Consider the following 12,874-nt stretch of genomic DNA (forward strand, 5'->3'; position numbering starts at 1 on the left):
TTGAAAGATTGTAGCTGGTCAATTACCTCTGGTCCTGGTGGGCCGGATGGTCCCTGAGGTCCTGGATCTCCCATTTTGCCCTAAAATTAGAACCTGTATTATGAATCCAAGTTTTTCTTAAGAGATACAGAAAATGAAATTGTGTGTTATAATAATGTTCAGCATTTGAATCTTGCTGATTTTTATGTCCAGCATTTGAATCTTGTTGATTTTAATAAGAAAAGTCTTTGCCTTTTGGAAATTATTGCTAATTCCTAATTAAGGACTACCTGTTTTGTCATCATTTTCCATTTATGAAACCTTATGCAGTAATAAAATTGATTAATGCCTAAAATGGAGCAAAGGTTTTCGTTGCAAAGCTAAAATGATTTCCTGGGTTCTTCTCCACTTCTTTTCTGTATTGCTGTGGTTGTAATACATGATTTTTAAATGTTTTTCAAATTTTCAACATTCCTTCTAAAAGATGTGCATCGTTATTTATACATATATAATGTAATTCAACATGACAGATATTATAATAATCAGAATTTCACAAGTCCTGATTACGAAAGACATTTAAAAACCCTTACATACACTCAGTTCAACAACTTACAGACTTTAATGCTGTGTGTTCTCCAGTAGGAGAAGGGGGTATAAAAATTGAATAAAATAAATAAATAAATAAATTTACATTTCTTTTATGATATATGCCTGGTAAGATTCAGTTTGCAATATTTTATATATCCATGATTACCAATGTGCCAATAAAGTGATTCCAACTAAATATTTAAATCCAAAGCTATTAAAACATACCGAGGGTCCTGGTTTCCCTCTATTTCCTGGAAGTCCTGGCAAACCAACAGCACCCTTTGAGAAAAGAAAAGAGTCAGGAGTTGCTAAAATTAAAATAACGTGAATAATTGCATTCTGCCATTAAAAACAGAAGGAAGGTGATGCTATCATTCTTTCTAAAGAATATTTTTATTCTGTCCTTTCATTTGAAAGTCACAGTTCAGGAAATCACAATGATTACTTTGGTTTTTTCATAGATACTTACTGTTACAAATATATATGAAATCTAAATAAAATAAGATGTTTATTTATTTATTATTTATTATTTAAATTTCTATACCGCCCTTCTCCAGAATAGGACTCAGGGCGGTGAACAGCCAGAATAAAAAACAATACATACAAATTTAAAAACAATTTAAAATAATTAAATATTATTGGCCGTAAATTAAAATAACCCAATTTAAAATCAATTTAAAATTAACTCAAGCCAGCCCCACTAGTTGAAATAAATGGGTTTTCAGGGCCCGACGAAAAATCCGGAGGTCTGTTATTGTACGTATCTCCGGGGGGAGGTTGTTCCAGAGGGTGGGCGCTGCCACAGAGAAGGCTCTCCCCCTGGGGGTCGTCAGCCGACATTGTCTGGCGGACGGCACCCTGAGGAGGCCCACTCTGTGCGAGCGTACTGGCCGGTGGGAGGCTATTGGTGGCAGAAGGCGGTCTCGTAAGTACCCCGGCCCTAAGCCATGGAGCGCTTTAAAGGTGGTCACCAACACCTTGAAGCGCACCTGGAAGACCACCGGGAGCCAGTGCAGCTCGCGCAGGAGAGGTGTTACGTGGGAGCGCCTCGTCGTGCCCATAATCCCCTGCGCGGCCGCGTTCTGGACCAGCTGGAGCCTCCGGGTGCACCCCAGGGGGAGCCCCATGTAGAGAGCGTTGCAGTAGTCCAGGCGGGAAGAGACGAGTGCCTGAGTGACTGTCCCGATCTAGAAAGGGGCGCAACTGGCGTATCAGGCGGACCTGATAAAAAGCTCCCCTGGCCACGGCCGTCAAATGATCTTCTAACGACAGCCGTGCATCCAGGAGGACGCCCAAGTTACGAGCCCTCTCCATGGGGGCAAGTGATTCGCCCCCAATAGCCAGCGATGGCGTCAGCTGGCTATATCGGGACGCCGGAAGCCACAGCCACTCGGTCTTGGAGGGGTTGAGTCGGAGCCTGTTTCTCCCCATCCAGGCCCGCACGGCCTCCAGGCACTGGGACATCACTTCAAGGGCATCGTTGGGGTGGCCTGGGGTGGAGATGTACAGCTGGGTGTCATCAGCGTACTGATGGAACTCCACCCCGAAGCCACGGATGATCTCACCCAGCGGCTTTACATAAATGTTGAACAGAAGGGGCGAGAGGACCGACCCTTGTGGCACCCCACAAGCAAGGTGCCTCGGGGTCGACCGCTGCCCCCCTGTCAACACAGATTGCGACCGGTCAGAGAGGTAGGAGGAGAACCACCGCAGAACAGTGCCCCCCACCCCCAACCCCGCCAACCGGTGCAACATGATACCATGGTCAATGGTATCAAAAGCCGCTGAGAGGTCTAACAGGACCAGGATAGAGGAGCAACCCCTATCCCGAGCCCTCCAGAGATCAACCACCAACGCGATCAATGCCGTTTCCGTGCTGTGCCCAGGCCGGAAGCCGGACTGGAGCGGGTCTAGATAGACAGCTTCATCCAGGTACCAGGGAAGCTGTTGCGCCACCACACGCTCAACAACCTTCGTAACAAAGCGAAGGTTGTAGACTGGACGATAGTTAGCCAAAACAGCCGGATCCAGAGAGGGCTTCTTGAGGAGGGGCCTCACAACCGCTTCTTTCAAAGCGGCCGGCAGGACCCCCTCACTCAAAGAAGCGTTAACAATCTTCTGGAGCCAGCCTCGTGTCACCTCCCGGGAAGCCAGTACCAACCAGGAGGGGCACGGGTCCAATAAACATGTGGTTGCGTTCAGCCGTCCCAGGACCCTGTCCATGTCCTCGGGAGCCACAGGATCGAACTCCCCCCAGATAACACTCTCAAGACCTGTCTCAGTCATCCCGTCCGGACATACCCAGTCAGAGGCCAGCCCTTCCCGAATCTGAGCAATTTTGTCATACAGATACTGCACAAAGTCCTCAGCTCGGCCCTGCTGATGTTGGTATTTCCTTTTTTAAAGATCCCTTGGTAGGGACCAAGCTATTTTAATGCAAACATTTTAAAGCAAAGAAAAATGCTTTTAGCTTCCCTTCTGCTCTTACCTAACTCTATTCTGTTAAAGGAACATATATACTGTAGGTCAGAGTAATAAATAGCAGTATTACATTACAAGGTAGATTGGAATGCATGATTTCTTTCTCTCTCATTATGTCATTCTTAGAAAAAAAAAATCGTATCATATTAATCTAACCCTGTTTTTCTTTTCCTATCATGCATCCTGCAGGAGAACCCAGGACATAGAGATTTTAGGTTATACCATGGTGTACTGTTTCTAAATACGCCCATTTCATTAAAATAGAGCAAGGTAAGCAATAATAGGAGGTATTATGCAAGAGAGATTTACTTCTAATAAACTGGTATTATTTGTAACTGGCTGTGTCCCTATAGCAGCTACTTGTGGATGGGCATTTCCTTCATTCAGCAGCATTTTTGCAAGAATGCCAATAAAAATTCCAAATGTGCCCACCAGGCCAAAAAGACTGAGATCCCTGGATGATGTAATCATTAATTAATTACATAACAGTAATCAGAATGTTAAAAGTGGAAGATCCAAGAGATATCATATTCTTCTTCTTGATGCTTATCATTTTTAAAACCTCTGTGGGTCAAGAATTTTAGTGATGATATGGATGATCTGTTTCAGAAACGTGCCTGTAAGTGTCAAGGTGCTTCAACATGAATTTGAGTCATTCTCTACCCTGTTTGCCCCAAAATAAGACATCCCCTGATAATAAGCCCAATTGGGCTTTTGAGCGCATGGCAATAAAGCCAAGCGCTTATTTCAGGGTTCAAAAAAATATAAGACGGGGTCTTATTTTTGGGGAAACACGGTAGTCCTTCCTTTGCTAGCCACTGACATTAAGCAATTGCCAATATCAGCCTTGGTACCAAAGCAGCCAATCGCCACTCATTCAGCCCTTGCTGCCAGCTGATTGGATGCTAGGGCCAGAGAGAAATGGAAAGCGTAAATAGAGTTATGGCCCTCCTATCTTTCCTTGCACCATACAATCTTCAGGTTTCTGTGAAACAAAGTTAGAAGACACTAGCAACACTGAAGTGGCTAAAATTTTCCTAAATTTCATAGGTCCCAGCATTCTGTAAATTAGCCCATTTGACCTTGTTTCAATAATTGTTGCCCTATACTTTCCAATTGCACCCAACTGAAAGTTACAGACACAATACAGATAATTATAGCATTCATGAATCAATAACTTGATAAGACTGAAATAATGGACGTTGCAGAGTACATATTGTAAACTTTATATACATTTTATAAAATGAAGCTCTTTTGAATTTACCTTGTCTCCTGGATACCCCATCTCTCCTTGCTCTCCTGTAATGCCTTGTTCACCCTACAAAGGCATTATATGATATAATTTTGTCAATGTATTATTATAGTACAGTACATTCAAAAATAAGAGAATTATAAATAACACACTTTATAATGTTTAACAAACACAGAAATAACATGCTTGCTATTATTTTAGAGACTAATATATTGTCCTACTCTCTCTCATGTGCTGTCTCTCTCTTTCCCCCTCTCTCTCTGTCTACATTTATGTCTGTATCTGTCTATGTGTCTATGTAAAACTTCAGTGTCCCTAATAATTAAAGCAGCTAATAAAACATAATTTTAATCAATAATATATTAGATATGATTAGTAGGAATCATACATGAGCAGCTTCTGGCAAATAAAATTCAGATGACCTTACTAAAAAAAAGTCAGAAAAAGTTCTTATAGATAAAATTCAAAGTTTTACATTTTTTAATAATGAAATTATTTAGATCACCTTATCACCTTTCAATCCAGGTTGCCCCATACTCCCTGGAAGACCCTATAGAAAACAAAGAATAATAGCATTTAAGGCTCTTCTTAAATGCTTTGCTACTGTTTACAGTAGCAAACGGGCTTTGAAATAGCTCTACAATACTGTACCAGAGGTCCAGGAATCCCAGGAAGTCCAGATGGTCCAGCTTTTCCCACAATACCCTAAAATATCATGAATAAAAATAAAATGAATAAACCCCAAAACATAATGAATAAACTGATGTTTCTTTGCATTATTTTGAGGGGATACTCTCATACCTCACAGGTTTGATTCTTTTTTCCCCCTGATCATACTGGATTATCCTAAAGTTAATTTATAAGAGAATATCTGTAGTTCAGAGTTGAGTCTTTGGTGGTCTCTGAGGGTGATTGTTTGCTTGCGTATGTTTAATTATCTGACAAGGAAATATCAGTACTCCCTCTTGAAAAGGCATCTTTGGGATAACTATGACCTGGATGACTGAGAATCTCCCTAGACATTTAGCTATGCACTTTGGATGAACACCATTCGAATGGAGCGGGAGTATGGACGGATTTCCAGAAACATTGCAGACTACAGGAACCATTTGCACTTCAGTTTGAGATGCAGACAACACAGACCCATCCCCAACAGAATGGGTCCAGAATGCGGCCGCGTGGGTGGTTATGGGAGCGACGGGGTGCTCCCATGTGACCCCCCTCCTGCACAAGCTGCACTGGCTCCTGGTGGTCTTCCGGGTGCACTTCAAGGTTTTGGTTACCACCTTTAGAGCGCTCCATGGCTTAGGACCGGGGTATCTACGAGACCGTCTTCTGCCACCAGTAGCCTCTCACTGACCAGTATGCTCCCATAGAGAGGGGCTCCTCAGGGTGCCGTCGGCCAAACAATGTTGACTGGTGGCCCCCAGGGGGAGAGCCTTCTCTGTGGGGGCACCCGCCATCTGGAACGAGCTCCCCTGGAGATACGGAGGATCCCGGACCTGCGTGCTTTCCGCTGTGCTATCAAAACATTTCTTATCCAACATGCCGGCCTGGCCTAACCTCTCTTTTAAACTGTTTTTTAAATTTTTTTAAATTTTAAATTTGTCTTATGAATTTGGGGTGTTTTAAATTTCGTTTTCCGGGCCAATTATTTAATTGTATTTTAATGGTTTTTTAACATTTGTATTATATGTATTTTATTTGGCTGTTCACCGCCCTGAGTCCTTCGGGAATAGGGCGGTATACAAATTCAATAAATAATAATAATAATAACAGCCTCCACCTGGGTTCAACAGTGAGTGGACACAGGGCAGAAAACATTCTGCAGAAAGCACAGCTTCAACTTCCTAATGACTCAGGTGACCCTGAGGACATAGACAAATCTCTAAGTGGCCTCAATGACTCTCTTAAAAAAATGCAAATGACCAGCTGTCTGCAAGGAATATAAATCCTTCCATTCCCCACCATCCAGTCAGAGCTGAAGAAGCTTCTTGGATGAGAAGCAAAATGTTATCCAGTTCAGAAGTCCAGTTGCCTTTTCAAAAAGCACCTTTGGGTTAAGGTAAAGGTAAAGGTTCCCCTCGCACATATGTGCTAGTCGTTCCCAACTCTAGGGGGCAGTGCTCATCTCTGTTTTAAAGCTGAAGAGCTAGCATGGTACAAAGATTATGTGATTATGTGGTCGGCATAACTGAACGCCAAAGGCGCACGGAACGCTGTTATGTTTCCACCAAAGGAGGTCCCTATTTTTCTACTTGCATTTTTTATGTGCTTTCAAACTGCTAGGTTGGCAGAAGCTGGGACAAGTAACTGGAGCTCACCCCATTACGCGGCACTAGGGATTCGAACTGCTGAACTGCCGACCTTTCGATCGACAAGCTCAGCATCTTAGCCACTGAGCCACCACTTCCCTTTGGGATACTCATCCTTATATTTGTGCCAAATTTTAGTAACCTTACTTTCTAACCCTCATCCAAGTAATTTAAACATATGTTGAATGACAGTTGACACTTCTTCCAGCTTGATTTATATCTGGGCATTTATATCTCAGAGGACCTCTCATGGACTATGAATGCTAACATGCTTGTGAAGAAGGCACAGAAGAGGCTGTACTTCCTGAGAATGCTCAGAAAGATAAATCTATCTCAGCATCTACTTCTGTCCTACTATCGCAGCACCATTGAGAGTACCCTGACATACAGCATTCTTGCATGATATGGGAGCAGCTCTGTAGCGGACAAAAAAGCTCTACAGAGAATCATTAAAACTGCCCAGAATATCATCAGACTCCAGCTACCAGCCCTGGACGACATCTTCGAATCTCGCTATTTGAGAAAGTTGCATAACATTCTCAGAGACTCTTCCCATCCTGCTTACAATCTTTTTGGACTGTTGCCTTCTGACAGAAGATACAGAACAATTAAAACTCGGACCACACGTTTTCTGAATAGATTTTACCCCAGAGCTATAATTGCACTCAACAATGAACTAAAGGGCCATCATCAGTGAGCTGTTGGACAGTATTACTTGGTCTGTTGTGTGGATGTTTGGGTGGTTTAGGGGTGGGGAATTGTGGCGGGTGGGAGTGTGTTTGGGGATTATTATGTGTGTTGGACCTGGTCTTTGGGTGTTAAGTGAATTTCGTTGCATGGGTATACTGTGTATACACGTACAATGACAATAAAGTTATTTATTTGATGGGAAGCCATGCACAAACACAAACACAAATGTTTGTCATTTTTTGTACTCAGAACTCAGAACATAATTAATTTTTTAAATTGTTTGACAAATCTGTCCATATAGCCACGTGGCATATGGTTCTTATTTATACAGGTCTTGCTGAAAATTATACAATTGTAATCAGACAGAAACTCTTTATCAGTCAAACACCTGGCCAGAAACCCAGCTTTATAGTATGCATGCATTACAGTAAATGAAAATGGCCAAGATTCAAATTGGTCATTTATTTACTGCTTAGTACAGGAATTCAAAGGAAAAGGATTCAAAGTCTATACAGCCAGACAACTGCATGAAATTATAGAAAGTATCTTTATAGGGTTGTGTAAATCGTTTGAATATGACAGGTACTTATACCAAATTGTAGAAATACTTAACCTAAGCTTAGGAAGAGCTTCCTCAACAATTTATACTCACTCTAAGTCCAGGAAATCCAGGAGGACCAACACCACCAACATTTCCCTTTAAAAAAGTTAAATTATGCCATTGAAAATAAACACATTTCTTCATATATGATTCAAATAAGCATCGGATAAACAATCCATTGCATTGTTAATCTACACAAGAAAATTATAGAAGCTATGCTAGATTTTTTTTAAAAAAAACCAAGACATTTCTAAATTCAGCATCTTATTTCCAAAAGAGTTGTCCCCTGTTATCTACAAATGCATTATTTCTTTTTGTATTGTGTCTTGTCAGAAATGTAGTTTCCTTAAATTCAAAGGGAACATCTACTTTGCATGGCAGATCACACTCAAGGGACTGGCTTTAGGAAGTAAAATACCTCTGCAAGCCCTCAGCAATTTTAAAAAATGCAAAACAAACAGAAAAAAGCCACATTTATGGCCCCATTAACATCTGAAATTCTAAAAGTAGAAAAAGGTCACAATGGGTTACGTTTTGTACCCTAAGGTTTTTTTTATTAAGCACATGACATCAACAGGTTTTGAGGTACAGATTAAGATCCTGACCTAGAAGCTGAAAAATTGGCTGAATGACTTTGGACCAGCCGCTCTCTCACTTCTTCTACCTCTCTCTCTCTCCCCCTTTCTCCCTCTCTCTCAGACCTACCTACTTCATAGGATTATTGTAAGGAAAATGAAAGAGGAAGGGGTATTAAGTTTGTTTGCCACTTAAGTTAAAGTAATAAAGACAGATAAAAATCTAATAAATCAATAAATAAAATTTACTTACAGGGCTTCCGTCAGGACCAGGAGGGCCTCTGTTTCCAAAATCACCTGGCAATCCCTGATTAAAACAGCAAAATAGTATTGTAATACTAATAAAAAATAATCTGGTAATAATTATATTCTTATTCTCTGGCATCTTTGAAAATGCAAATATTTTTTCAGGAGAATGTACTGGGTGTTTTTGTTCCAGCAGCTTCCCATAAAATCTGACATGCGTGAATGGTCATGCAACAGAACATTCGTATCATCCAACATAAAATGTTTTTTACCACAACCAGTTTGAAGTTCAGCTGCTGGTTATAAAAAAATCATTAGGGTTATCCATATATCCTGTCATACATTTATGTATTTCAAAGCAGCTTCAGGATGAAACTTTTAATGTGCTTGATTCATTACAGTAACTTAATGATGAAGGGGTGAAATTCACTTACCTTCCCTACCAGTTTGCAAATGTGCACGTGCCATTGTCTGCGCATGCACAAACCCTTCTGCATATGCACAGAAGTTTAAAATTGTCGCAAAAAAGCGACATCATGATATCCACGTGGGTGGGCGGAGCCTCCTGCAGCCGCCGCTACTGGTTTGCCCGAGCCGGATAGAACCGGCTGAATTTCACCCCTGGGTGCAATGGCTCAGTAAATAAAGACACTGAGCTTGTCAGCTGGAAAGCTGACAGCCCAGGTTCGAGACCTGAGTGCCATACAAGAGAGTGAGCTCCATTCCTTGCCCTAGCTCTTGCCCACCTATCAGCCATTCCAAAGCATGTGAATGTGACTAGATAACAGTGTTCTGTGCACCTTGGCATATAGCCATGCTGGCCACATGACTAGAGAAGTGTCTTTGGACAACACTGGCTCCCTCGGCTAAGAAACTGAGATGAGCACCATCCCCTAGAGTCAGACCAGACTGGACAGGGGGAACCTTTACCTTTAACTTAATGGAGCATTTAGACAACCATCCTTTAGTAAATAATAATCAAAGTAAATAGTAAATAAATAGTAAATAGTAAATAACAAAATCAAAGTAGGTGTCATTATATCTAAATAGTTGGACTTGGAATTTGCTGGGAAACATCTGCTTTTTATTTCAACACTAGTTGCAATGTTGAAGTGCAGGGGGTCCTGTAGTCTCAAATTGCTTATCTTTTATTTAGCGCATCTTAGAAAGCATGGATATTGTGAAAGATATGCCAATTCCTCATCTCCAAAGTAATGTAGACAGATAGCCCACAGTTAATGTCCATTCATTCAGCGATCATTCAAAGTTACGATGGTACTGAACAGGTGGCACCTACAACCACTTGTCCTCGAAATTCTGGATAGCCCAGCACCTACACAGTCACATGATCATGATCCAGGTGCTTGGCAACCAGCTCACACTTATGACAGTTGCCTCATCCCATGGTCACATGATTCACCTACCTAAAGAAACTTTGAAAACCCAAGAAAACCCATCCAACTTAGTTCTAAACTAGCAGGTTACAATAACTCACAGCTCTCCTGACACTCAAACAAACCACGAGCAAGAATCTAAAGATTATTCAAGTCTTCTATAGAATGTTAATCAAATACAGTATAAGCATGTGCCTAATCTAGCAGAAAACCCAAAATACAGGCTTACAACAGATAACTAAATAGTAGCAACTTTCAAGTATGAAGACACTACACACTCATGCTTTGAAATCTATCGCAGCAGCTTTTATATACAAGTTTTTGTTAATCTAACAAACTTGACACTTTTACTGTGGAACGAGGAAAGAGATAAAAGAGCATCCTTTCCTTGAATCTGCTACTTAGCTAAAAGCATAACTTGTCTAAGCGTTTGAATCACTGAAAACACAGGGGCAGTTTTTGAGCAGAAGATAATGGTGATAAAGATTGTTTTTGAAAGCACTGCCAATCTGCATTCACTGAATAGGAAATCTGTGTCCATGGGAGCAAGGGTTAAAATAGTACCAAAAATACCAAGTAATGGTGACCAGTTGTACTTCAAGGTCAGTGGTCTCTCTGGCTGGTTGACACTAATATATCAAGGCAATACTTTGATTATCAATTTAACTCATTTAAAAAGGCTAAGAAAACAAAGTTCAGTTCCCCAAACAGCCACAATTAATTCCACATGTCCAAATGCTTACTCCGTAACTTCACAAGCACACACATACACAGATATATTACACACTCGCACATAAATTACTATTAGTATATTTTACAATTGTTTGAGGAAGTTAAATGCCACCAACTTTAATGCTACTACCCAAGAAAGAAGCCTATTCACATTTTACTAGAAGTAACAATGCATTGTTACTTCTAGTAAACAATAGCAAACGGTAAACATTTTCTATTATACTAATTTCTAGTTTTAAAAAAGCCTTTACCCCATTGGCTTAATATGAAGCTTGCAAAGTCTATGTATCATATATAATCCAGGTGGTTATCACTTTAACATATGCTAAAGTTGCCAATTGGGATGTAATATACATATATGGAAAAATACAAGATTGGAAGAATAAAATATCTTAGCATAACATTTATTTGGTATTTGGATTATAATTTCTTATTAATAAAACTAATCTATGCCCCTTCATTGGCATTATCAGATACCCAGAAGCTATCTCCTTTTTTTAAAAAAAACATTTTTAAGGCTTATATCTGTGAAACTCTTGCAAAAATGTAAGCAGTACAAATACAAGAAAAAATTTAAAGAAAGATTAGATGATAGGGCATGTGGACAATCAGACATGTATTTTCTGTAATCACCAGGAAATTTGTAATTGAAAAAGAGTTTTGGGCCCTCTTTAAATGACATCTATTCTTCAACCAAGAATTAATTCTGTATCTAATTCTTCAATTAAGTAGTGTCTCTCTGAAATTGCCTCCCAAAGAAAAAGACACATACTATTGGTCAATGTTGTTTCTGAAGAAGATTTTATAATTTAAAAGCACTGAGTTTTAGCACACTGAATTTCCCAAATTCACTATGGGTCGTTTCTTTCTGCCTATCTTCCCCAGTTATGCTCTATTTTCTTACAAATTGATTTACAATTCGTGTAAGGAAAAAAATAAAAATAATAAATAGCATTTAACCCCCTTAATGCAGAACATACAAAGAATATTTAAGCTGCAATAGGGAGATCAGATCCGGGCTGCAAAAATCTGAACAAGTCATTAGTTGGCAGCATAGAGTTACAGCTTTCTGCGTTGCTTTGCTGCCATCTACTGGTCATCCAGAATTTTGGAAATCTTACGCTGTAATCCTATAATTATTTATCTGCAGGAAGCACTATCAAAGTTCATTATATTTAGAAATAAGTCTAACCTGAATAAACTGAGTTGTCAATCAATACATACGATGAAAGAAATGTTTGCTACTTACTATTCTCCCCTTTATACCTCTTTTTCCATGTAAGCCTGGAATACCCTGAAAAAAAATAATAAAATTTACATTTTCAATAGAAGTTACAGGTTTACTTCGATATAGCTTGCTATCATTGTTTTTTCATTTTATTATTGTTTGTGCTTATTCATCATTACAATTTCCAAATTAGAGTTACATTGAATTCCTTTCAAGAATAATAGTTTTGGTTGAGCAAAAATGACTCAGTTTACTCACATTTGTTTTCACAAGTGTTGATCACTTTTTCATTTTGCCCATTTTGGACCGTTAATGATATTCAAGGTGGCATTTTTGAAGCTCATTCTTAATTCTTATGATTTACCCACATTGCTGTTTAGTCAATAGTTAGTCATACTGTGCAAAGTAACTGAGGACACCAAAGATACTCTTAGAAATTAGATCACAAGGCCTTCCATTTACAATAGATTAAACAATTATATGGATCATGTTGATTTATTTAATTAGATTTAGACTTCAATAAGGATTATGACAGAGGTGTCTTCCAGGGAAGAAAAGCTTCTTCATGTAAGCTGGCCCTAAATTGTTGAAAGCTCTAAAAGAATTGAAGTCTGAATTGGTCTGGAAACAGACTAGTAAGCGTGGGTGGCAACACAATGGCATTATAATATAACTATTACAGCCAGTTCAAATAACAATCTATCTGCTCATTTTAGACAGGTTTTTAGACTGTTTCCATGCACCATGCAATCATTCAACAGGGTTGGAGCATAAATTTCCATAAAATATGAAT

The 12,874-nt window shown here is 39.7% G+C and overlaps 1 protein-coding gene across 1 annotated transcript in view; it reads right to left on the reverse strand.

The window, feature by feature from the left end:
* COL24A1 (collagen type XXIV alpha 1 chain) overlaps positions 1-12,874 on the reverse strand; it is a 144,447-nt gene that overhangs the window by 75,861 nt on the left and 55,712 nt on the right. Inside the window, exons 12-19 of the mRNA XM_034437135.2 lie at positions 12,103-12,147; positions 8,735-8,788; positions 7,958-8,002; positions 4,952-5,005; positions 4,806-4,850; positions 4,313-4,366; positions 793-846; positions 27-80 (exon numbers count right to left, since the gene is read on the reverse strand). Of these exons, the coding sequence (XP_034293026.2) occupies positions 27-80; positions 793-846; positions 4,313-4,366; positions 4,806-4,850; positions 4,952-5,005; positions 7,958-8,002; positions 8,735-8,788; positions 12,103-12,147 (405 nt within the window). The remainder of the gene's footprint in view (positions 1-26; positions 81-792; positions 847-4,312; positions 4,367-4,805; positions 4,851-4,951; positions 5,006-7,957; positions 8,003-8,734; positions 8,789-12,102; positions 12,148-12,874) is intronic.

This window comes from Pantherophis guttatus, chromosome 3 (assembly GCF_059756535.1).
Source record: "Pantherophis guttatus breed Tessera chromosome 3, ASM5975653v1, whole genome shotgun sequence".
NCBI classification, from domain to species: Eukaryota; Metazoa; Chordata; class Lepidosauria; order Squamata; family Colubridae; genus Pantherophis; species Pantherophis guttatus.